Genomic DNA, 25338 nt, shown 5'->3' with positions numbered 1-25338 from the left:
TATCACATTGATTGATTTGCGTGTGTTGAAGAATCCTTGCGTTCCTGGGATAAACCCCACTTGATCATGGTGTATGATCCTTTTAATGTGCTGTTGGATTCTGTTTGCTAGTATTTTGTTGAGGATTTTTGCATCTATGTTTATCAGTGATATTGGCCTGTAGTTTTCTTTTTTGTGACATCTTTGTCTGGTTTTGGTATCGGGGTAATGGTGGCCTTGTAGAGCGAGTTTGGGAGTGTTCCTCCCTCTGCTATATTTTGGAAGAGTTGGAGAAGGATAGGTGTTAGCTCTTCTCTAAATGTTTGATAGAATTCGCCTGTGAAGCCATCAAGTCCTGGCCTTTTGTTTGTTGGAAGATTTTTAATCACAGTTTCAATTTTAGTGCTTGTGATTGGTCTGTTTATGTTTCCTATTTCTTCCTGTTCATTCTCAGAGGGTTGTGCTTTTCTAAGAATTTGTCCGTTTCTTCCACGTTGTCCTTTTATTGGCATAGAATTGCTTGTCGTAATCTCTCATTATCCTTTGTATTTCTGCAGTGTCAGTTGTTACTTCACATTTTCCATTTCTAACTCTATGGATTTGAGTCTTCTCTGTTTTTTTCTTGATGGGTCTGGCTAATGATTTATCAATTTTGTTTATCTTCTCAAAGAATCAACTTTTAGTTTTATTGGTCTTTGCTATGATTTCCTTCATTTCTTTTTCATTTACTTCTGACCTGATCTTTATGATTTCTTTCCTTCTTCTGACTTCGGGGTTTTACTGTTACTCTTTCTCTAATTGCTTTAGGTGTAAGATTAGGTTGTTTATTTCAGATGTTTCTTGTTTCTTGAGGTAGCATTGTATTGCTATAAACTTCCGTCTTTGAACTGCTTTTGCTGCCTCCCTTAGGTTTTTCGTCATCATGTTTTCATTGTCATTTTTTCTCGGTAGTTTTTGATTTCCCCTTTGATTTTGTCAGTGATCTCTTGGTTATTTAGTAGCATATTGTTTAGCCTCCATGTGTTTGTATTTATTACAGATTTTTTTTTCTGTAATTGATATCTAGTCTCATAGCATTGTGGTCAGAAAAGATACTTGATATGATTTCAATTTTCTTAAATTTACCAAGGCTTGATTTGTGACTCAAGATATTATCTATCCTGAAGAAAGTTCCATGAGCACTTGAGAAGATAGTGTATTCTGCTGTTTTTGGATGTAATGTCCTATAAACATCAGTTAAGTCCATCTTGTTAACGTGTCATTTAAAGCCTGTGTTACCTTATTTATTTTCATTTATGATCTGTCCATTGGTGAAATTGGGGTGTTAAAGTACCCTACTGTGATTGTGTTACCATCGATTTCCCCTTTTATGGCTGTTAGCATTTGCCTTATGCCTTGAGGTGCTCCTATGTTGGGTGCATAAATATTTACAATTGTTATATCTTCTTCTTGGGTTCATCCCTTGATAATTATGTTGTGCTCTTCTTTGTCTCTTGTAATAATATTTATTTTAAAGTCTATTTTGTTTGATATGAGAATTGCTGCTACAACTTTCTTTCGCCTTCCATTTGCATGGAATATCTTTTTCCATCCCCTCACTTTCAGTGTGCATATGTCCCTGGGTCTGCAGTGGGTCTCTTGTAGACAGCATATATATGGGTCTGGGTCTTGTTTTTATATCTATTCAGCCAGTCTTTGTCTTTTGGTTGGAGCATTTAATCCATTTACATTTAAGGTAATTATTGATATGTTCCTATTACCATTTTCCTAATTGTTTGGGTTTGTTATTGTAGGTCTTTTCCCACTCTTGTGTTTCCTGCCTAGAGAAGTTCGTTTAGCATTTGTTGTAAAGCTGGTTTGGTGGTGCTGAATTGTCTTAGCTTTTTCTTGTCTGTAAAGGTTTTAATTTTTCTGTCAAGTCTGAATGAGATCCTTGCTGGGTAGAGTAACCTTGGTTGTAGGTTTTTCCCTTTCATCACTTTAAATACGTCCTGCCACTCCTTTCTGGCTTGCAGAGTTTCTACTGAAAGATCAGCTGTTAAGCTGAATCCCCTTAAGATTCCCTTGTATGTTATTTGTTGCTTTTCCCTTGCTGATTTTAATATTTTTTCTTTGTATTTAAATTTTGATAGTTTAATTAATATGTGTCTTGGCATGTTTCTCCTTGGATTTATCCTGTATGGGACTCTCTGTGCTTCCTGGACTTGATGGGCTATATCCTTTCCCATGTTAGGGAAGTTTTCAACTATAATCTCTTCAAATATTTTCTCAGACGCTTTCTTTTTCACTTCTTCTAGGATCCCTATAATTCGAATGTTGGTACATTTAATGTTGTCCCAGAGGTCTCTGAGACTACCCTCAAGTCTTTTCATTGTTTTTTCTTTATTCTTCTCTGTGGTTGTTATTTCCACTCTTTATCTTCCAGGTCACTTATTCGTTCTTCTGCCTTAGTTATTCTGCTCTTGATTTCTTCTAGAGAATTTTAAATTTCATGTATTATGTCATTCATCAATGTTTGTTTTCTCTTTAGTTCTTCTAGGTCCTTGTTAAACATTTCTTGTATTTTCTCCATTCTGTTTCCAAGATTTTGAATCATCTTTACTATCATTATTCTGAATTCTCTTTCAGGTAGACTGCCTATTTCCTTTTCATTTGTTTGTTCTGGTGGGTTTTTACTTTGCTCCTTCATCTGCTGTGTATTTCTGTCTTCTTATTTTGCTCAACTTACTGTGTTTGGGGTCTCATTTTTGCAGGCTGCAGGTTTGTAATTCCCATTGTTTTGGGTGTCTTCCCCCAGTGGGTAAGGTTGGTTCAGTGGGTTGTGTAGGCTTCCTGGTGGAGGGGACTGGTGCCTGTGTTCTGGTGAATGAGGCTGGATCTTGTCTTTCTGGTGGGCAGGACCGTGTCCGGTGGTGTGTTTTGGGGTGTCTGTGAAGTTATTATGATTTTAGGCAGCCTCTCTGCTAATGGGTGTGCTTGAGTTCCTGTCTTGCTAGTTGTTTGGCATGGGTTGTGCAGCACTAGAGCTTGCTGGTCATTGAGTGGAGCTGGGTCTTAGCATTGAGACAGAGATCTCTGGGAGAGCTCTCGCTGATTGATATTACATGGGGCTGGGAGGTGTCTGGTGGTCCAATGTCCTGAACTCAGCTCTCCCACATCAGAGGCTCAGAACTGACATCTGGTCGGAGCACCAAGACCCTATTGGGAAGTCTGAGGTCTTCTGCCAGCATTCAGTAGGTGTTCTATAGGAGTTGTTCCACATGTAGATGTATTTTTGATGTATTTGTGGGGAGGAAGGTGATCTCTACATCTTACTCCTCCACCATCTTGAAAGTCCTCCTCAAGATATTTTAGACATGCCCATCTTTTGGGTCCACCAACATAGGTGAAAGTAAATGTGGAGTCTGAGTATCTGAAATAGGTCAGGGCGCGGTCTTGGCAGGACCGGAGGTTGTCTTCTATTCTTAACTGTCCTACTCATCCAAGACAGTTACTTTGCTAGAGAGAAATCCAGATTTTGTTATAATAAAGCCCTTCTTTGAGCATTAAACGTTATTTTCTTTTTGTAATTCTACACAATTGCTCCAGTCTAGAGAAATCTGAGGATTTAAGACTGGGTTTTAAAATCAGAAATGAGCACTTCCAAATTCATTTTTTTTAATGTCTTTATTGGAGTATAATTGCTTTACAATGATGTGTTAGTTTCTGCTTTACAACAAAGTGAATCAGATATACATATACATATGTTCCCATATCTCTTCCCTCTTATGTCTCCCTCCCTCCCACCCTCCCTATCCCACCCCTCTAGGTGGTCACAAACCACCTAGCTGATCTCCCTGTGCCATGCGGCTGCTTTCCACTAGCTATCCACCTTATCTTTGTTAGTGTATATATGTCCATGCCACTCTCTCACTTCGTCACAGCTTACCCTTCCCCCTCCCCATATCCTCAAGTCCATGTTCTAGTAAGTCTGTGTTTTATTCCCTAGTCTCTTCATGACTTTTTTTTTTCTTAGAGTCCATATATATGTGTTAGCATATAGTACCAAATTCATTTTTAACGTATCAAAATTCATGTATTTTTTCAAAGGCCAGATCCCCCATGAGTTAGCCAGTGACCAGATTTTTCAACATATTTTATTTTGAAGAAAGTGGAAATTTTGATTCCCACATATAGGTGTTCACATTGTAAACACTTTTTTAAAAGATTATCATTTGGAGGTGTATGTAAATCAGTGCATTTATATAGGAGACAATCAGTAATTTTGTATAAAATTATGTGCTTTAAGACTCTGTTTCATTTCTCTCTAGTGGACGACACAGTGGTTGCTATTCCCTATGGAAGCAGACATATTCGCCTTGTCTTAAAAGGACCTGACCACTTGTGTAAGTAAACTCAGTTGTTGTCCTTTGGGTATTGGGCATTTTAGTCATTATTATTTATTTTTTGTTCCCAGAAAAGATTAAGATTTAGAAATACAAATCTTAATCCTCTATCATAATATGGTATTTTGAATGCTTCTGTTTATCTTTTGGTTGCCTAGGAGACAGCAGAGCCGTCTGTGGTAATTACCTCCAGCCAGTCATCCTGAAAGATACAAAATTGATGTTTCCAGTAGGGTGTTCATGAGTTAAGCACATGTTTATGATTTTGTGAATATTATTTCTAATTCTCTCTCTTCTTCCTCTCCAGTCATTCTCAATCTTTTCCTTGCTTCCCCTCTTTCTTTTTTCTTCTTTTCAACCTTCCCTCCCTCTCCTTCATTCTTCTTCTTTTAATTCCTACTCTCAGGATGCATTACTTTATCAATTCAGGGGAACACAGAAACTCCAAACAGCCTTAACCCTGTGGCATTTGAAGAGAACCCTGTGGTCTAGTTAAGCATCCCATGTAGTAAAGATAATGCAAGACGCTAACGTCTTGAAGATAGCTTTTGGAATTCAAGATTGAAGGGTAATTGTAACCCCGAAGATCAAATGGTAGCATGGTCCCACCAGAGTTTGTGAAAGAATTGATCTTCAGTCATGGCAAGTCAGCAGTACACAGCCACATCTTTTTTTTTATTACCATGTAGTGCTGTTTAGATGTAGACCTGTAAATTACAAGCAGAAAATTATAGACTATAAACCAGGGAGGGGGTAGGAGAGGATATGTTAGCTTTTTCTGCAAAATTCACTTTCACTGAAAGACTTCAGTTGGTCCCTTGAGCTTCTCTGATCTCCTCCGTATGATTTTTCCTAGGTTCCTCCAAAGCCATCTATCATCTTCTGCTCTCTCTTCCCTCCCACACACATGCCTAAGAAGCCAATTTAGGTAGCAAGCATTATCTTTTGGCAATTGGATTATAAATGAAATCATTCCAAAAAGACAAACTGGAGGGAGACAAATTGGAGCCTGTGAAAGTTCAGATAGCCTACAGAAGCCTTTCTAAAAATAAAAATAAGTACATTTCATGGGAAAGGTGGGCTTTGAGAGTTCATGTGACATAAAGGAATAAGTAAAGTACAGTTCAGGCAAGGTCAAAAGATGCTGAGAAGTCACCTTATATGGATCCAAGTGCTTTTCTAACTCTGAACATCCCCCCAAAATATGTTGTTCATGTGTCAAAGGATGATATATGTGTGTACACTGTTACCATTCAAATGATTTGTTTTTCCCCTTAAGAACTGGACAGAATTAACTGCTGGTGTAACAACCTCAGTCAGAAACAGTATTTTTCTGCGCAGTGAGAGGCTAAAATAAAACATCCAAACTAATGCATCACCAAGTGGGCGACTTACTCCTCATTGCAAAAGAGAGAACCCAAGGGAGGAGGTGTAAGAGGAAAATTCATTTTTATAAATGAGTTAGTCTAGCCTCCCAGACTTAGTTTATGATTATTATGAATTAGTAAAGAGAATTCATTTTTATAAATGAATTAGTCTAGCCTCCCGGACTTCCTAATTGTGGGATCACTGAGAAGCTGAAGAATTGGCCTTGTTTGGTTTAATTGCTCTAAGGATTTGATAAGTAAAGTGCCAGATGATAGTCATAAATGATTAAAAGCAAAATGGAATCTGCTTTTTCCTTCAAAAAGCATACTGTTTGTAACATTTGTATAGCCAAGGAAGTTTCTGGTTTTTTTTCTATTTTGTTTTTGTATTTGGAATATAACTCAGCAAAATGAATGTGTAAATAAATGATGCCTTGTTTCTCTGGCAACCCTTTTACCCTTCACTCCCAGAAGCTGGCCAAGTATGGGACCAACCTCAGCAAGAGTTAAGGAGGGCCAAACCAGAAGAGTAGACCATCTGTCCAGGTCCAGCTCATCTTTAATCAGAAGTACCTGTGAGGTACTTCTGGGAGGCCTGGTGATAAAATTGAATCAGATGCTCAGGCTTAGACCTCCAAGAGTTTTCCACAACTAAGTTAATTTATGTCCTGGAGATACTTCCACAAATGAGTGCAAATGCATGGAAGGAAGCTAGAGGAGTGAAGGCTAGAGGAAGGAGATACAGAGATGCTGCTGCTTTCCTCTGATGACAATCACTGTGGTTCTCCCACTTCAGCGTTCTCTCAATGTACCTTTTATTCTGTGAGGTCCTCTCAGCCCTGGGACAGGGGAGGAAAGCCAGACCTACTCCCAGAGAAGGGCTACACGACTTCATCTGAGGGGCATGGGCATTTAATTGGACACCAGCATTTTCTACCTGTTGGTATTCCTTCTAGTAGAGAACTTGAAGTAGGCAACATCTAGAATACTTTAGTAAAAATACATTAGGTACCTTAGTGCCTCCAGAGACCTTAAAATTGTCCTTAACCCCAAAATCTCAATTTGTAAAACACATAAGAGGGGAGTCATTCTGTTTGAATGTGGGTAGGAGACCCAGATCCCTATCCAGGCACCCCATCTTTCTGCTAAAGAACCCCTGCCAAAACCAAGGGTCCTTCTGCAAGTTTTACAAACCATCGTTAGACTTAGTCTATCCATCTTTCATCACGCAGGAGGCAATTATTCTAAAATACTCAGTCACATGAGAACTTAACCTACTTTGAAATATATATATCATAATTACCCTCATCCTCAGCATGCTCTGATTTCCTAAAACAGAAGATGTTTCCTAGGCTTTGTCATTGGGCAAATTCAGATCGGAATGCTCCAGGAATCAAGTTCCTCTCTCTGTCTTGAGTTCTTGTGAAATTTCATATATGTATATAAGACTGAGTGAAGTAATAAAAAGGATTTTAAAAAGAAAGAGAAGTAAAGAGGATAGTTAGTTCCCTGTCCTTAAGTCGCTATAGTTTCTTTATTTTGAACAATAGCACAATTCAATATGTAACCAGAAAGTATAAATAAATACAAGGTAATATATGAATATCAAGTCTCACAATGGGTGCTGAAGGAACTCAGAGGCACCCTGGGCCTCATAGACCAAAAGGGAAACTTCAGGGTATTCTAGATGGAGGGCCATATAGCCTGAAATCAATAGGATACGTATAGGAGATGGTTTAGTCAAAAGACTAGGATTGTGGTAAAGCAAGGTACCCAAAGGAAGTCATCCAGGGAATCAAAGATTTCTTGACAGGGAGCCCTGAATGCTTGGCTAATGAGTTTTAAAATTTCATTTGCTGCATAAATTCCTCTGTGATCCAGAGGTGCCCATATATTTTGTTTCTATCACATTTCAATTATGTCAGCCATATAAAGAATAATACTTCTCCCTGACATAGTTCTTTTTCATGAGATGCGCTTGCATGTGGTCTGTGGTAGCCCTGGGAACATCTTTCTCTCCTCTTCATGTGTTTGATTATGTAGATCTGGAAACCAAAACCCTCCAGGGGGCTAAAGGTGAAAACAGTCTCAGCTCTACAGGCATCTTTCTTGTGGACAATTCTAGTGTGGACTTCCAAAAATTTCCAGACAAAGAGATACTGAGAATGGCTGGACCACTTACAGCAGATTTCATTGTCAAGGTAAGCCCATTTAGGTACCTTGTTTTCGAGCTACCTCCGAACTGGTATTACTTATAATCCTCTGAAGAGAGAGGGGCTTTAGGTTTTGACATACATTTGGAAAGCTTGTTATCCAGGAAATGTTTAATTCAAGGGTGTTGAGCTACATCCTAGACTTTATAAGAACATGCAAAAATTTTAAGGTTCTATGGGAAAAAACATATATATATATATATTTGTGTGTGTATAAGTTAATAAAAAGACCCCACTCAAAAAGCCAACATATCATTAGTTGAGGGATATAAACTATTTTTATAACAACTTAGGATACAGTCGTTGACTCACATAAGGTATCTGCTGTCAAAGAGAAAGACTAATTAATGATCCATAGGCTTGATCATGCTTCCAGTTGCAAGTTTTTTTTCCCTCTTGTGCTGGCAGCAATACCAAGTTGTTTCCTTCTGTCAGAGCTTCCCTACTCTTCAAGGTAATATAAAACACATTGCTGGAAGCAACATACATGTTCTGTAGGAAAAATGTACACACTAGAAGACTGTTTGGGAATCCCAGTAAAAATAAAGCATATTCTTGCCTTCAGTAGGTCAGAAGGACCTGAAGGATTTCAGCTGTAAACTGTAGAGCTTGTAATGTGTCCAGGACTCCATAAATTTCTCATCATGGGATCTGGAGCCAGAGGACATTTGATTTAAGCTAAGGCTTGATGACCCCATGGCAGCTGGAAGTAAGGATGCATGTTGGAAATGTGATAGGCAGTGAGGCTGCATGGAAGAAGGGTTCCAGAGTCCGTCCTCTGTCTCCATCTGCATGGTAGCCCCTTTAATCCAGTCCAGATGCCAATTACATGACCGTGAACAAGAAGCCACAAACCATCAGAGATAGCTCCCAATAGAAGTGATGTGGTAGGTAGTTAAATAATTTCAGTTGAACAAACAAATACAGTAAAAGAATGAGAGATGCCTTAATTTCTTGAAGCCCTTAGAATAAAGCACTTTTACTAATTTCCCTAGTAACTTTGCTAGAGTTAATACACATACTGAAAATATAGAATGGATTTCAAGTAATATCGTCCACGTTTGAACAGTTCACAGAATTGTCAAATGCATTTCATATGTCCAGCTGCCTTCTACACATCACCCACAGGTACAGTGAGCTCAGTGTGTCCAAAATTGGACTTGTCATGCCCCAGAAACCTACTTTATCTTCTTTAATTCTTCTCTTGTGGAACAATACACTATTTACCTAGCCAAGTCAGAAACCTCTGATTCACACCAATTCCCTTCTCCTATACACCCCTAATTAGACATTAAACTTTGTCAACTCTACCTCCATACCATCTCTGAAGACTATTCTTTCTTCTTCATCCTTGCCACCACTGTCTTAGTTTAAGTCTTTGTATTTCTCACCTGAACTAATGCGATGGGCTCTGAATTAGCTTCCCAGCCTTTGACCCATTGTCCATGTTACCTTCAGAGTGAGTTTTCCAAAAACCAGAGTGAGTTTCCCCTATTCATGCTCCTGCGTTGCCCCTCACCTCCACTCATTGCTTTGGGATTAAAATGCAAATCCATAGCCCAGCATCTGTTACTCTCAGTAATCTGGATTCTGTCTACCTTTCCAACCTCAGCTTTGACTTTTCCTCTCCTGTTTCAATCAACTGAATGACTGGCAAGTCCCCCAACATCTTGCACTCTCATAATTCATTACCTTTGGGTAATGCTGTGTCCTCTGTCTGCGATGCTGTTATCTTTTCTTCCCCCATTTTCTTCACTAACTCATACTTGTACTTCAGGACTTTCTCCTTCCAGAAGCATTCTGTGACTTTACCACAAATTCCAGTTTCCATCACATCTCCCCTCTTCATGTTCCTCAAGGGCAGGGGCAGAATCATATTTGTCTTCATATCTCCGTAAAAAAACCGACAAGTGCTGGATGAATAAGGGACTTTTGCCACATGGCAGTTGCTGAAGTGGGACAGATGTGACATCTTTATCCTTCCTGAAAGGACACCGAATCTGAGGGAAGTTGAGTGATGTGCCCTAGCTCACACCAGTGACAAGCCAGGACCAAAGATCATGTCTCTACTTCTGGCTCAAAACTCTTTTTAGTATTCTGTGTTGCTTCTAAGAGGGTATTTTTTCTTCTATGTATAACTGTACATATTAGAGGAAAAATGAACTTTGAGGAACTTTTTGATGCTTTCCTAGATTCTTAGCACCTGTAAGTATCTTCTTTCAGAAACAGGCTGAGCTATCATTTTACTGTCTTTTGCATTATATCCTCTTTGGTGACCTAGCTTCAGGTTGCAAATGAGAGGAGATTAAGGTTTCATTAGAAAATATCAGGATCAAATAAATGTAAAGTTATTCTTAAATAGATTATATAATTTTTAAATACTTTTACTCAAACTTGAAAATGAGCCAGATAATGTAAGGAGATACAGGGAAAGAGAAGAAAATTACCTTTTTTGCCAGTGATTTATAATAAAGCAACATTTTCTCCCTTAATTTTCCCCAGGAAATAGCTGAAAATGAAAGATTACCATTTGCTTATTTGCCATCTTTCATGATTTAGGTGCTTAGAAATTATACACATAGTTTGTAATTCAGTTTTCAGTGTCAAAGTATAATCCCTTTTGCATTATACATTAATTTAAGTAACAACTTCCTTTCTAAATGAAATACATAGGGATCAGAATGGTCATTTGTCAACATCTCCTTGGAAGTTTATTGCCAAAGTACCATTTTTGTTTATTTAAAAGGAAAATACTTTTTTGCACATAAGGAAGATTTTCTCACAGTGAGAATTCTTATATATTACAATTGGTTCCAAAATTATTTTTGGAATCTCTTCTGGCCGCCTTTAAAAATGGACTAAATGCTCATCTTACCTCCTAAAGGAGCATGTCTTCCAAAAATTTGTACTTCATACACTGGCTATACATTTTTGACAATGCTAGTGTAGAGGGGTAAAAAGGATAAGCACTCTAGAATTTTGTATGTTCTCCTGCTTACTGGGGGTGTGACCTTGAGTATGTTGTTTTACCTCCTTGAGCCTATTTACTCATTTGAAAAATGGTAATAAAATCTCCCCCCATAGAGCCTTAGTAAGGAATTGAATGAGATAGTGTGTACAAAAGCAAACAGAACCAAGTGACTTCCTTTCCATCGTTTTCAAATGCTTTAACTTCCAGTCAGACTTATCACAGTACTCTGTCTACACAATGGCAGAAAACTGCTTCTCTGAAGACAGTCAGCAGCTGATTTACAAGCGATCCACCCAGGAACAGTTCGGCAGGTATAGCTATAAGACACATAGGGGTGGGCATAGCCTGGCTGTGACACCTATAATCACATTAATTGTTAAGGATGATTGGCTATTGGCTAGATGATTGTCTGGCTTAGCATACTCTTCCTCTCTTACCAAGCCATGTGCATCTTTTCTGAAGCTACAGACTCAGTGAAAGATAAGAACCTTCCCAGATTAGAAGAGGGTTTTGTTTGGTCATAGTCCAGTCTTTATTAGAACATTGAACTTAACTCTACTTGTGAAAGCATCTAAGGTATATTTATTCATACTCAGTTTGTGCCCATTTTTAAAATTTAAGAAAGCCATATTAGCTGGAGAGAAAAGTGATTGATGAGTACCTAAGCCACCAAAGTGGCAGAAATACACAGCGTAATAGTAAACCATCAGCGTATTCAGAGCTAAGAACACTGATTCACAATTCATGCACTAACAATCAGAGAACAGTTATTTCCTACAGAGGATAATTTTCTAAATGCATTACACTTCCATAGTTGGGGAATTTGGTTAGGAAGATTGGCATTATCCCAATTTTTGCCTAAGTACTCTAGGGAATAGAAAGCTGGTGGTTTCTATTTGCAAAGTTAGGGCATTAAGCAGAGATGATACCTTCATATTTCTTTCTGGACAGCCTTGAGCATTACCCTGTACATAATTCAGCACCCCAGAATTGTTTTTATTAAAGGGGATACAATAGGAGGGGCCCCTGGACAGAAATCACACATGCAAAGTTATGAGAGTTCACTTCATCAAGTAAGTTTATAGAACTTCCATGTATATTCTTCTTTCAGGAGATGCTTTCATGCGTGGGGCAGATTGATTTCGAAATATGGTATCTGCCCTCTTCTAGCTCATAATGCCATTTGACAGATAAAACACTGAATAGGAAATTTTGAAATAGTGGTGCATATCATTAAGTACCAAATTAAAATGGATAGTAAAAGCTATAGATACTTGCTACAAGCTAATGTGATGAAGACACACTTTGTGAGACTTGGGCATCCTGTGAATCTCAGGTAGGATTGAAATCATTGATTGTTTTCTCTGTTGGAGGCTGAGCTTTGGCAAATGTTTAATTCCCAGTTGATTTCACCATGTCACCCAGCCTGTCTCTGGATGGACCCCATACTGGTCAACCTGTGTTCATACAAAGGGAAAATCATTTGTAAGCCAGACATTCTAGGGCAGAAAAGTCTAAATTAACTATAGGAAAAAAAGAAACAAAAATAGTGATTTAATTCCCCCAATAAATATGCTCCTTTATGCTAATTGATTCCAAGAGTTTAGAACTGAGCTGATTACAATACCCTGCATTTCTTGTTGGGTTTCCCACATTGTTCTACCAGTGCAACAGCTAGGTTTAAGATACAGAGTCAGAGAACCAACCCCTCACCTTTCTGTGACGCTGAGAGAGGCAGACCCCTGCCCAATCCTAGCCCTGCTAGCTCCACTCTGCTCATTTCTTTTCTGCCCTCCTTCTGCATCGCAGCACTGAGACAGTCCTTCTCTTACTGAGTCTAAGCTCACTCTGTTCGCTACACAACAGGCCAATAAATCGGGAGACGAGGTGCCGAGGCAAGGAATACAACTTTATTCGGAAAGCCAGCAGACGGAGAAGATGGCAGACTAGTGTCTCTGAAGAACCGTCTTATCAGGGGTCTGGATGCCAGTTTCTTTTATAGAACAGAGAGGTGGAGGAGGTGGGGAAGTAAAGTAAAAAGGCCATAAGTTTTGCAAATATCTCCTGGAATTGCCAGCCTGGGGGAGGGGATGTGTTACTTCCTTCTTTCTTGCAGCCATTCACAGGTGGACAGGGTCAGGATGTTTCCCTGAACAAAGGCACTTTGGTTTAACATTCAGGCAGAGGGGCAGGGTTCCCCGAGGCAGGCCATTATGTACAGGCAGTATTCTTTTAATGAGCAAAAGCAACAGGAAGCAAAGGTTAAAGTAAAAGAAACAGATCCAACATGGAGTCAGATTTTGTTCTTCCCTGTAACACATCCAGGAGACTCTAGTTTGCCCTGCCTAGCATCTTCATCCTGACACATTGCTTCCACCTCTTTGTTCCTTAGCCAACATTACACTCATTATTTCCAAAGAAGCATCCCTGATCTACTGCCGTACACAAGGGCTTTGGGCAGTAAATCCATAACCAACATCTCTCATGCAACCCTGAGCCAAGGGCCTATGGGCTGAACTGCTGTATCTCCCAATATTGAAGTCTGGCATTTTAGGAGGACTAGAAAACTCTATAGGAAGTGTAAAAGTAAAGTTGGGTGCTAACAATTTTTTTTTCATTATTTTTACTGAATAACCTTTAATCTTAGCATTTCCAACCATTAAAACAGTAGAAAATTTAAGTCTATGTTTTATGCCAATAATAACTAGCATTTTTATAAGCCCTTGCCACTATGCTATCCTGCCTAAAGAGATAACCTTCAAAGGAGGGTGAAAAGTACTTTTGGGTGAGGGCTGTGTTGTAACAATGCTGCATCTTTTCATGAAATTTATCAACATAATCAACTTTGTCAACAAGAAATGATTAGTAACATCTTCAAGAAACTGCAAGATGTATATAAAAAGATAACACTTCCAAGAATTTGTCACAAATAATAGTTTGCAATTCCAAAAGTGCTTGAAAGGACCGTGGTCAGTAAATAATTCATTTGTTTTTTTCATTCATGCATTCATTTATTCAATTGTTTGGACACCTACTATGTGCTAAACATTGTAGATGATGCTGAAGAAAGAGCAATAAGCAAGATAAGTGTTACTTGCCTTCGTGGAGTTTACAAAATAAGGAAGAGAAAGGCAAGAGAATAACAACTGTATCAATATTAAGTATTTGTAACCACCTAAATGCTAATAAGAAAGATTTGATTATTGTTGCATATTCTTCAAAGTCCACAAAAGCATTTTAAAATATTTCTACAGTTTTTTGAGGATTTGCTATCACCATGTGCCACCAGAACAGCCCCAAATTAAAATATAGGAGACTGAGGCATTTAATAAACAGATTCCCCTCTTTTCCATTTTATTCCCTTCCTAGCGGGCATACTGATTTATTTCCACCATTTCCAAGCCTTCCCAAGTCATGACATCCCTGGCTGCCCTAAGAGCAGGTGACCAAGTTGAATACCATTGTGGGTCCAGGGGTCCCAGCTCAGCGGCTCACAGTGGTAGGTCTGCCCACAGCTCCCTTTTGTCCACCTCTCCTCATGCCAGAGCAGCAACTTAACTGCCGGCAAGGTGGTGAGAGAACCCTGCCTGCCCACTCCCCTACCAGTCCTTCTGGGGTGAAAGTTTCTACGACATTCGAAAGAGAAAGGAACCTAGTTGGGGAACATCCCAAGGCTCACAAGTTACCCTTGTCCCCACTAAGAAGGAAAAGTATGGCATTTCATTGTGCTTCATCTGCAAGAGCCTATGTGTGCTTGATGTCTTTTGTGAGTTTGAAATCTCTCCTTGATTCCTTTGATTTTACGTGGACTTAAAACTTACCAGTTATCCAAGCACACATTTGTACGCCCTGCAGCTCTACCATGACTGCGTGATCAACTGTTATGGGAAGTGACCAGTTTTGTCTTCTCCTTTACTTTCAATGTGAGAAGTCATTATATTGAGTTAGAAACACTGAACCATTATAATTATAGGAAGAAAAACTTGGTTCGGAACATTCTTTTTCCTTATTAACTTGAAGAGGTCAAAATTACATACGCCAGATGGTTTCGTTCCCTAAAACAAAATTCTAATGTGTCAAACTGAAGCTTTCAATGTACATTTGAGAACCAAAACCTGGTGTTTGGGGATTTAGGGTTTATGAAGCTCCAGACCTAATGATAAAAAGAGTCCCAGCAGCCCAGAATTAATAAAACCAGGAAAAAGGAACACGGTGGTTCATCTCTGTAAGCAACAATTTAGGCCATTAAAGTTAGGCATCCAGTTAGCCTCTTCTTTTTTTTTTTTTTTTTTTAATATTTTTTCTACTCTAAAACTAAATGTAAAGTTGAGAAGATACTGAGAAGAGTTACAAGGATACCACTAAAGATAAATGTCTATATCTTCACAACACTGATAAGATTGTTTGGTACCATAGAATGGCAGCTTTAGAGACAGGCAGACCTGCATTCAAATGCTTTCTCTGCTGTTTCCTTGCTGTGTTGCCTTGAGCTAGTCACTTAACCTCACCTCATTTTTTTCATTGTAATGTAAATGTGCAAGATAATGCAAAGTAGTTTTAAGATTCAATTTAATATAAATAAAATGTTCCCTGCACACGGTAGGAATGTAGGAAGTACTGGTTGTTGTGGTAGTTGTAGCTGTTCTTATTAAAAGAAGGCAACTATTGAGAAGGGAGAAGCAGGAGTGCTTTCATGGCGGAAGGAACCAAGCAAGATTATGAGATCAGAGATTTGGATACACCATAATTGGTTTCATCATTTGAAATAAGATGTCTGTGTTCTTTCCAATCTCTTTTCAAATCTAGGCATAGAGTTTCTGCATTTGTGATCATTGTGCATCATTTCATTGAACTCATTGAGAACAATATTCTTTCTAAGCTGCTTGTATTCTTTCCTTCAACATGGTATTTACTAACGCTCCCTCTTGACGCTAAAACTCCTTGACATCCATACCTTTCTCTTTGGGCATGTGGTGGTTTTATTGGTAATTCCCAGGGAGCTGAAAAAAGGACCTGCTCCATTTTTTGCCTCTTTAAGCAGGCCAAAAGATAAGCCCGGACACTGTAGATATTCTAGAACAAGGTTTCTCCAAGTATTTGGATGTTATATCCTCCTCATTTTGGTTCCCGCCCCCCCCCCCCGCAACACACACACATGCTTTTTTAGGACTTAGTTGAATTTCTAGCATCCCGAAAGGGACCTCTGCAAAATAATCTGTCTCTCCAGATCTAAACAAATTTTCCAGTCTTTTGATTTTTTATGGAGCTTGTTTTCAAATGAGAGTCCTCTTCTAATAGCTTTCCAGCATGATAATCACACATCCCAAAAGAGCTATCAGCTTTTGTGAGAGTTAAAAAAAAAAAAAAAAAAAAAGCTTCCCAAAGGACATGATTAATACTACCTCCCTAAGCAAGCAATTAGATATCCTGTATCTGACATATAGGATTGAAAAATATTAATCTATAGGCCATGCTCCCCTTTTGTGAAAGACACTGTATTGCTTCAGCTGTTGTTGCTTTAAAGTAGGGAATTGTATCACTGTTTATTCTAATTAGGAAAGACCTGGATGCTCCGTGGGTCAGAATCCTAGCATAATATGAGATATTCTGTAGCTTTTCTCTCTTCTTTCTCTTTTGCAGTGCTTCCAGATTTTCTGAGGAATATTTCATATTCTTATCCAAATGCCAAAAACTGAGCTAGGATTTAGCACCTGTTCCTTGTTTCTTCGGTGTTCCTATTTCCCTCTGCACCCTAGGTATTTAATCCAGTTTTTAAACTCAGTAGCAAAAAAAAAAAAAAAAAAAAAGGCTATCTTTTTAAAAAAATCTGAAGCCCGAATCCATCAATTTATTCTAGATAAAGGGCAGTTGGAACAGTGCTAAGGCTTGAAAACATTAACAAAGACTTGGGCCACATGATTCTGCTGACTGTTGCTTCTCTAATTGATGTGATGGAGTTGGAGTTGTCCATGGAACTTCCTTTAGTATAATAAATAGCCCGAGCCTTGCCCTTGCCCAACTGTCTAAATGTTGTATGACGTCATTCTGTCTGTAAAAGCAAGGCATTGTTCCTGTTGGATACTTTTCCTTCTCTTTCAGGTTGAGTTTGTTTCCTCAATCTTGTATTTTTAAACTATTAAAGAATTATTGCCTCACATTCCTCCCTTTTAAAAAACAAAGGAGCTATAATTTCCATAAACACATGTTTTATTTGAAGTAAATGCTTTTATAATGTAAGTTGGTGTTTTTCAAAGTTTGATTTTTGGACTGTCTACATTTGAATTGCCTGGATCTCTGGGCTGGAACCCACAAATTTGCATTTTAGCGAGCTTCCCATTGGTAACTTTGCACATTAAGATATATGAATCACTAAATTGCCAGAAAACTCCAAGTATGTCTGTGAGTGGGAAGAGCTACTTAATTCTTTAACTCTTTATTTCTCTTAACCAATGACAGTACCTTTAATTTTTTTTGCAGCGTATTGCATTTATAATTTTCTTAGAACAAGTTGTCTATTTCTGAACCTACACTGAAAAATCCGTATAATTTTACCTGTCATACCAGAGAGGTTGGAAATAAAAGAGGGTAAGGGAATGGAATAAGTGGCTTGGGATACAGTCCTGCCAGAATCACAAGTTGAGACGTTGCCATTCCTTGTTCTATGGCAACAGAACTGAGAAGGTGATGATAGTGATGGTTTATGCCAGGACCATTTGCTGGTTAGATGGTAAGATGGGTGATACTGCCATTGCCGCTTCTCTCCCAGTGCTGTCCTGGACACAGCCTGAGGCCATCATTACTACCACACGTCCTTGTGCAAGCTGCAAGGAGCCCAGAGGGCACCCCTCTGTCACATTAGTTCCTCTGCTTTGCCATTGTCTCCTGCAGATCCACAACTCGGGGCCCGCAGACAGTACAGTCCAGTTCATCTTCTATCAGCCTATCATCCACCGATGGAGGGAGACGGATTTCTTTCCTTGCTCAGCAACCTGTGGAGGAGGTAATGGTGCTCATTTAGTCTAGGAGCTCTTGGCGTCTCTGAGGGAAGACAGCTGTGATAAAAATAGTTACTTCGGCATATGGAAGTGCTGGGTGCATCAGATTCTTTCTTCTCAGTGAGGCCAAATCCTGAAGCCTTCCTGTAAGGCAGATACCTCAGTGTAGATGCCCCATGAATGTTTTCTGTCTGTACAGCCCATCAGAAGAAATGGTCTTTCCTACTTTCCTTGATTCATGGAAGTTCAGGACAAGCTGTGTCATACCCAGGCAATAGCTTGGTCTAGAGGTGATTCTATTCATTTGAGAACAAACTACTCTGGTTGCATGAACTTATCTATTAAGGAATCAAGTGAAGAGTGTTTATCAGGCCTTCTACATAGCATGATGTATCCAAGAAGAATCAGAGATTAATTAAAGAAAACAGTTTATTACCAGAAAAAAAAAATCACTGCACCATAGAGTTAGGCTCAGTTATTTGTCGGCTCTACCCTGTCATCCATACAGTAAAAAGAATGCCACTTGATTTATTTATACATTAAAACACATCTCTCCTGAAAAGTCACCAGATGAACTCCCATCTCTCCTCCGTCATGTCTGTAACATAAACAGCATTTTGTGTTACTGGAAAAGGTCCCCCGCACCTTTAATAATTACTACAATGGCTCCAGAATAATTTCCATGAATTATTTTATAAGAATTTATTTAACCATATCCCTGTAGAAGATCATTCAGTTCATTTAAATTTCTCTATTATAATGTACTGAAGAACTTAATACTTAAGTATTTTTCTCCTTTCAAATTATTTCCTTGGACTAAATTCGCAAGAGTGAGTTTCAGAATTTTTGTGGCTATTGGCATATATTACCAAAATTCTTTCCAGAAGGGTAATAAGCAGTCTATGAATATTTTAGTTTCGTTGCTAACTGATCCAGTATTTGTGGGCTATCACTTTTTTTAAAGTTTTGGTAATTTAATGGGTATAAATTTTATGTATAGTCCTTTAAAAATGAGCATATGAAATAAATTGTAGCTCCAGCTTCACAGAAGCCTGTTAATTGGCTCACTTTAAGTAGCTAATCCGCATAGGTATCACTATATTATTTTGATAAAAGAAGGATATTACCTCAAAATGGAGACAAATGATTATCCATTAATTTTCATAAAACAAGAATATATGATATAATTCATCTTCAGCTGTATTACCTGTGTCTGCATAATGTGAACAAACCATTGAAAAGAAGGTTCTATAGAGCACTGTTCAATTTTACCTTAAAAGCACTTAGTCAAAAATAAATTCCTGGGCTTCCCTGGTGGCGCAGTGGTTGAGAATCCGCCTGCCGATGCAGGGGACACGGGTTCGTGCCCCGGTCCAGGAAGATCCCACATGCCGCCGCGGAGTGGCTGGGCCCGTGAGCCATGGCCGCTGAGCCTGCGCGTCCGGAGCCTGTGCTCCGCAACAGGGAGAGGCCACAACAGTAAGAAGCCCGTATATCGGAAAAATAAAATAAAATAAGTGCCTTTCACTTGGTTGTTACATAACGATTAATTCAACATTTTAAGCATTTCAGTAAAATAGTGTTTCCAGTTGCTCTATCTGTGCTGAATGGAAAATTACTTTGCTTAAAAATAAAGTGCCATTTACTTTGATATTTATGGGAATATGTTGTTTTGATACACCTATTAATGACTCACACAGGAAGCAGTTTCGAAAAAAAAAATCTAAGCAAGTATTTTTTTTGTCTTTTCTTTTTAAATAAAAAACATGTTCTGTGAGAAGTAGCAATTCAATAATAGGCCTGCTGAGTCAGTTTCACATAGAGCTGCTGTTGGCATATAATTTCAGTAACGTTGATAATGGCTTGCTGTATAATAAGGCAATTAATGTTAGATTCATATACAAACCAACCTCTTTGGGCTTTATTTTCCTCACATCTAAGTGAAGAATTAGAACCATCAGTAGTTCTCAAATGTGCTGAGCTATCAAATGCTTTCTTCAAAGGAAATCTTACTAGGGAGCCAGATAAAGGAACACTGTTCAGAGTGAAGACCTGAAAGATGTAGAAACCAGCCTTCCTCACGTTTCATGGACCACAGTTCGAAAATTGCTGAAGAAATGATCTTTAAATTCCTTTGTATGTTTCTGGTTCCACATTCAACTAGCTGAGCATTTCGCCAAGTGTAAAGAATTGCTACTCCAAATACCCTGTGAAACTTTAGAAAACACAATTATCTGACCATTTTGGTCCTTTATTTCATTTGCGTTTTAAGTTTTCATTTCACACACACTGGAAGAGCTTCCCAGCCACATTTTTAGCTGACAAATGACAATTTTTAAAAATCATAATCTCACATTTAGTGTTTACTTACTGCTTGTACCCACATTTTACTACCTGATAAATTCTGTCCTTGAGTAGAAATTATTTTCTGGAAAGTTATAAAATAATTAACTTGTCATCAGATTATCTGCTTTAAGTATAATGTAATTGAAAAACAAAAGCATATTTACTTATGCAAAATATCATTTTGCTTTTTGATTTTCTTATAAGACAAAAAGTTAAATGGAACATGTGTTCTTAGCCATTACTTTCCATGCTTTTCATCTGTACAGTAAAATTGTTAAAAGGTCTTTTTTTCAGTCTTTAGTGAACAATTAATTTTTGTGGGTGGTCTGAGAACACAGCTTCAAGTCAGGAAATCTGGTTTAGAAGCCTCCTTCTGATTTCCTAAAATCTTTTGCAGGACTTTTTTTTTTTTTTTTTTTTTTTGCGGTACACGGGCCTCTCACTGCTGCGGCCTCTCCCGTTGCGGAGCGCAGGCTCCAGACGCGCAGGCTCAGCGGCCATGGCTCACGGGCCCAGCCGCTCCGCGGCATGTGGGATCCTCCCAGACCGGGGCACGAACCCGTGTCCCCTGCATCGGCAGGCGGACTCTCAACCACTGCGCCACCAGGGAGGCCCTGCAGGACTTTTAATGACTCTAAATCTGACTTTCTAACAATTATTTAGCAATAACAATATTCAACCACTGCCCATGGGAAGGAATATATTTTGGAATTGATTAGGGTTAGAATGATACAAAAGGCCTAATTTAAAAAAAAAATACTTTATATACATTTATTTTTCACCCCAAGAATCTAAGTCCTCATCACCATCCCACCAGAAATCCACAGGAGAAGAAAGAGGTAGGTAGGAAAGGTAAAACATACTATGAGTAGAATTAAGTATTACTCAGCAACACTATTTTTAAATAAATAAATAAAGAGGATTCTCTAAAGAGTGGAAATTTGTGCATGGAACTCAAGAAATATTGGCTAGAGAATTAAAGAGAAATGGTAAAGGACTTTGAAACAAAAATTGAACAGTAGGAGGTATTTTTTTAGTTGTGTAGGGAAACTTGAGATTTATGATGGCTACTGTTGAGGTCTTAGTCATCCATTTACTCAGCTTAAACCATTCAGGTTGAATTTAGGCAAAGAAGAAAAAAACGTTTCCAGCCAGCTAGCAGTACCCGATCCTATGTCATGTCCCATGGTCACCCGCTGACCAAGAGGAGTAGTGTTGGGGGTTATTTTTTTTAATTTGGGAGTTTATTCTCCCTGAGGCCCCAGGTACGAGGGAGGCAATTTTGCATCCTTGCATGAGATGGTTAGTAAATAAACACTGATGACCTTTTTTGGATACAGAATTCTGTGTTAGACTTTTAGATTATACAAAAGAAATTAATAAGAATAGTACTCACGACAGTCTTATAATCTAGCTATGCTCTTATGTAGTTCAAGCCCTATGGTATAATTTAATTATTAAAATTTGAGTGGAAAAACACAATTTTTGAGGCCTGCAAAAATTAACAAGCCTTCCATTTATCCGTCTTTGGTCCTGGATATGACTGGAGCATTGAGGAAGAATTTTCATTAATATGAGATGGCCAAAAAAGCCTAAGGGAATATATTGTATTGATGTGTGCATTGAAATTTGCCTGAATGGTTTGATACTGCAGGTTACCAGCTGACATCGGCTGAGTGTTACGATCTTCGGAGTAACCGAGTGGTTGCTGACCAATACTGTCACTATTACCCCGAGAACATCAAACCCAAGCCCAAGCTTCAGGAGTGCAACTTGGATCCTTGTCCAGCCAGGTCAGTCACATTTACCAGTTTGTTTACCATAAGCATAAGTCAAGTTCAAATAAGCTTCTTAAAAACTGTTTCATTAAAAATAAAATGAAATTTAAAATAAATAAGTGATGCTGTCCACTGTCCATTCCTAGTCATGTGTTATTAGAACCCATGCCCCTTACTCTTGCTACTATAAGATGCCATCTCAGGGTCTATAGGTTTTCCATTGGTAAAGCTGCAGGTAAAGCACTTTGCAGAGTCATTTTCTCTTCTGATTTTGTTTCACTCTGGTTACTTGTTTCTGACCTTAACAAATGTGATGGTACAATGTTCTCAGGATTCTTTGCATTTTCACTCTGTCACCAGATCAGTGAGATGATCAGAGCCGACCATATTTCAGGGTCACAGCTGACCCATTTTAGCCTATGGTGGGCCACACCGATTAACCAGAATCAAAACCAGCCTTAGAGCAGTTCTTCCACATTTAAATAAACTTAGCCTTTGTTGAAGAGAAAGCAGGACTTATTTCTAATAGTCAGATTCTTTTTTAAAGGTCTTTTTAATTAGGAGTCTTAAAGAGACACTTGACACTTTCACATATGTTTGCTTTGGGGAAACCATAATTGACCCTCAGTTATTTGCAGGATCAAGAATCAGACTGATGAATGAAATGTCTCAGATGATGAGTAGTCATAGAAGTGCAGGTCAAGAATCTTTGCATGGGTGTAATATTTGCCTTTTTAGTTGCAACACTACTTGGTAATTTTATTAACTTGGCTTATTCATCCTCAACACGTGAGAGAGGATATATGAAAACTCTTATCCTACAAAACTCATCATGAAGACCAAAAGATAGAGAATCCTTTCCAAGACCCTTGGATTTCTGAAAAACATCTCAATGGTATTTTTTAACTCATAGTTTATTAACTATACGTTCATAAAACAAAACTTTGAATAGGTAAAATACTACATGAGCCATGTGGCTGAAAATCACTCTATCTTTGAATTGTAGGCAATGCAATTTTAGTTTCTGTTTTCTGCTGTTACCTTTTTAAAGTGTATTTTCTTGTACTCTTTCTGCCTCATATTCAGGAATTCTAAATTCTACAGGTGATGTGAAATTGCTATTATTAATTTACTCATAGGTACCACATTACCTAGCTGATAAAAGTGAAGTCAGAATAACAGGTTTTCATTAAAGAAACAGAAGAGTAGATATGTTATAAATATATAATTCAGGTGAAGTTTAATTTTGCTTCATATTACACCAGAAAACTATGTATTAAAGATTGGATATGGTATAAAACCAAATGAGGTGTTAAAATTTTGCTTGGACCTCTTTATTTTGGAAATATTAAGGGTATGAGGTATTTTTAGCCAAGATAATTCTAACTCATGCAACTCAACCCTAGTTTAAAATTATTTTACTTATTATACATCTTTATCCATATCTATACCAGGAAGACCAGTGCATAAAAAGTGTAATTATCCCAATTCAAATGGGTTGACTCAGCCATAGAGCAACTTTGAAGGTCTTATACACAGTTCCATGAAAATTTATGTGTGTATTTTTAGGAGAAATGACGAATTCACTTCCCACAACTGCCTAAAGCTTTCCCCCCACTCAGAAAAAACTTCAGTGAAGAGATGGCCATGAAAAAGAGTTGTGAAGTAAAAGCATTTTGTTAACAATTTTAAGAAATACGTTTCTAATCAGTAAATAATTTACTCATTTTTTTTCTGGCTTCTGATTTTCACCTATCTTTTCTGTTGGAGTAATATTTTTGGCCTATTTCTTATTATTCAAAAGCAAAAGGCCATCCTACATGAAAGAAGTTTGTGAAATTTATCCTTTTTCTATGTCTGTTATTTTAAAACATCTAATACAGCACATGTATAAATGTTGGGACAGGTGGCTATTACAAAAGAGAGAGAGAAAAGGAGACAAAAAATAAGTTAGAAGCAAATGTCAGGAAGCTGCTTTTTTATTACAGAGGTAATTAAAGAAAGCTGTAAAAATTAAGACTTAGCAGTAGAAGAGGTTTAAGAGGAAACTTCTTTAGAAAATGTAGATATGCTAGTCTGAGGTTAAGATACTTCAGGATTGCTGAGAAATTCACTGAACTCATTTGCATATCCAGGATCAAAGCAACCTTCCTGAATTCCAAGAGAAAGTAAGAAGTGATAGTCTGAGAAAAGGAGATGAAGAGACTTGATAAAATAGGTCTGCCCTCTCATCAGACACAGCAGAATCAAACCCCCAAGGAACTGTTTTCTAACTACAGATTTAACTGTCTAATAGTAAAATCAAGAGTGACATGGTGACATTAACCAATACCTTTGCGTCCAAACCTAGAAGCCCCTAAAAGGGAAAACACAAGAGATATTGTTTAGAACAAAGTCACATATTTTGGAATTTCAAAAGAAATTTATTTTATGTAGCCATTGAGATAGTTCTTCACTTTTCCTGTGTTAGACTATGATTTTTGGCTGATTATTTGAAAGCAAAATCCCATTTAGATAGCCACGTTCATTCCCTGTCGAGATTGGGAAGTAGCACGGACAGCAAAAAAGGCACTAAATAAGTCTGTATCCCTGGGTTTATTATTTTACCCTTCTGGGCCTTAGTTTTCTCACCCACTAGTGGAAGTGAGAGGGTTATTTGTTGCATTAAATTAGTGGCTTTCCAACTGTGCCTCTAGAAGTTATTGTTCCATGGAGTCGCTTCATTAAATTTCATTTTATATATTTTGAAGTATCTTTAAACAATAACTCACAAAAAGTATACTCAAACATAAACGAATGTTAACTTGTTCAAGCTAAGCTAAAATTAAAAATTGTTGTAACAATAGTAAAAATATTTCACTACCAAAGGAAACACTTTTTGCCCTCATTGTTAAGTTCCATGATTATGTCTGTTTAATTAAAAAATAAATATCTGAAGATTGTAAGGTGAGCTATAAAAATTGTCACCATTAGCAACTACTTCTCTGAGATAAGAATTTTCTCATTACTACACACCTAAAACCAAAACAAATCAGAAATAAACTGGATGTGGTAACCGTTAGCCATAATCCTTGATACCCAACTTTTCTGTTTACCAAAATAGCCTCACTGGTCTCATTAATTTGCTTTATAATAATTTGAACTAATGAATGACATCACTTACTCATTTCACTCACCAAGAGCATCCATAGGTTTCCATGGTTGTGGCTGGATTCATCTAGTGGTTCTTGGGACTAAAGAGATTGTTGACATCTAGCCTATTCTTTCCAAAATAATTTTCATGTTTTCATAGCTTTTTTCTGAT

General features: G+C 38.0%; 1 protein-coding gene across 6 annotated transcripts in view; it reads left to right on the top strand.

The window, feature by feature from the left end:
* Nucleotides 1–25338, top strand: part of ADAMTSL1 (ADAMTS like 1) — a 1019582-nt gene that overhangs the window by 729649 nt on the left and 264595 nt on the right. For all 6 annotated transcript variants that reach the window (XM_067041438.1, XM_067041439.1, XM_059072941.2 and 3 more), the window contains 4 exons: nt 4290–4364; nt 7775–7932; nt 17804–17915; nt 21911–22049. In XM_067041438.1, the coding sequence (XP_066897539.1) occupies nt 4290–4364; nt 7775–7932; nt 17804–17915; nt 21911–22049 (484 nt within the window). The remainder of the gene's footprint in view (nt 1–4289; nt 4365–7774; nt 7933–17803; nt 17916–21910; nt 22050–25338) is intronic.

This window comes from Kogia breviceps, chromosome 8 (genome assembly GCF_026419965.1).
Source record: "Kogia breviceps isolate mKogBre1 chromosome 8, mKogBre1 haplotype 1, whole genome shotgun sequence".
Classification (NCBI taxonomy): domain Eukaryota; kingdom Metazoa; phylum Chordata; class Mammalia; order Artiodactyla; family Physeteridae; genus Kogia; species Kogia breviceps.
Note: the sequence above shows the minus strand (reverse complement) of the source record. Positions and strands in the feature narration are given on the sequence as shown.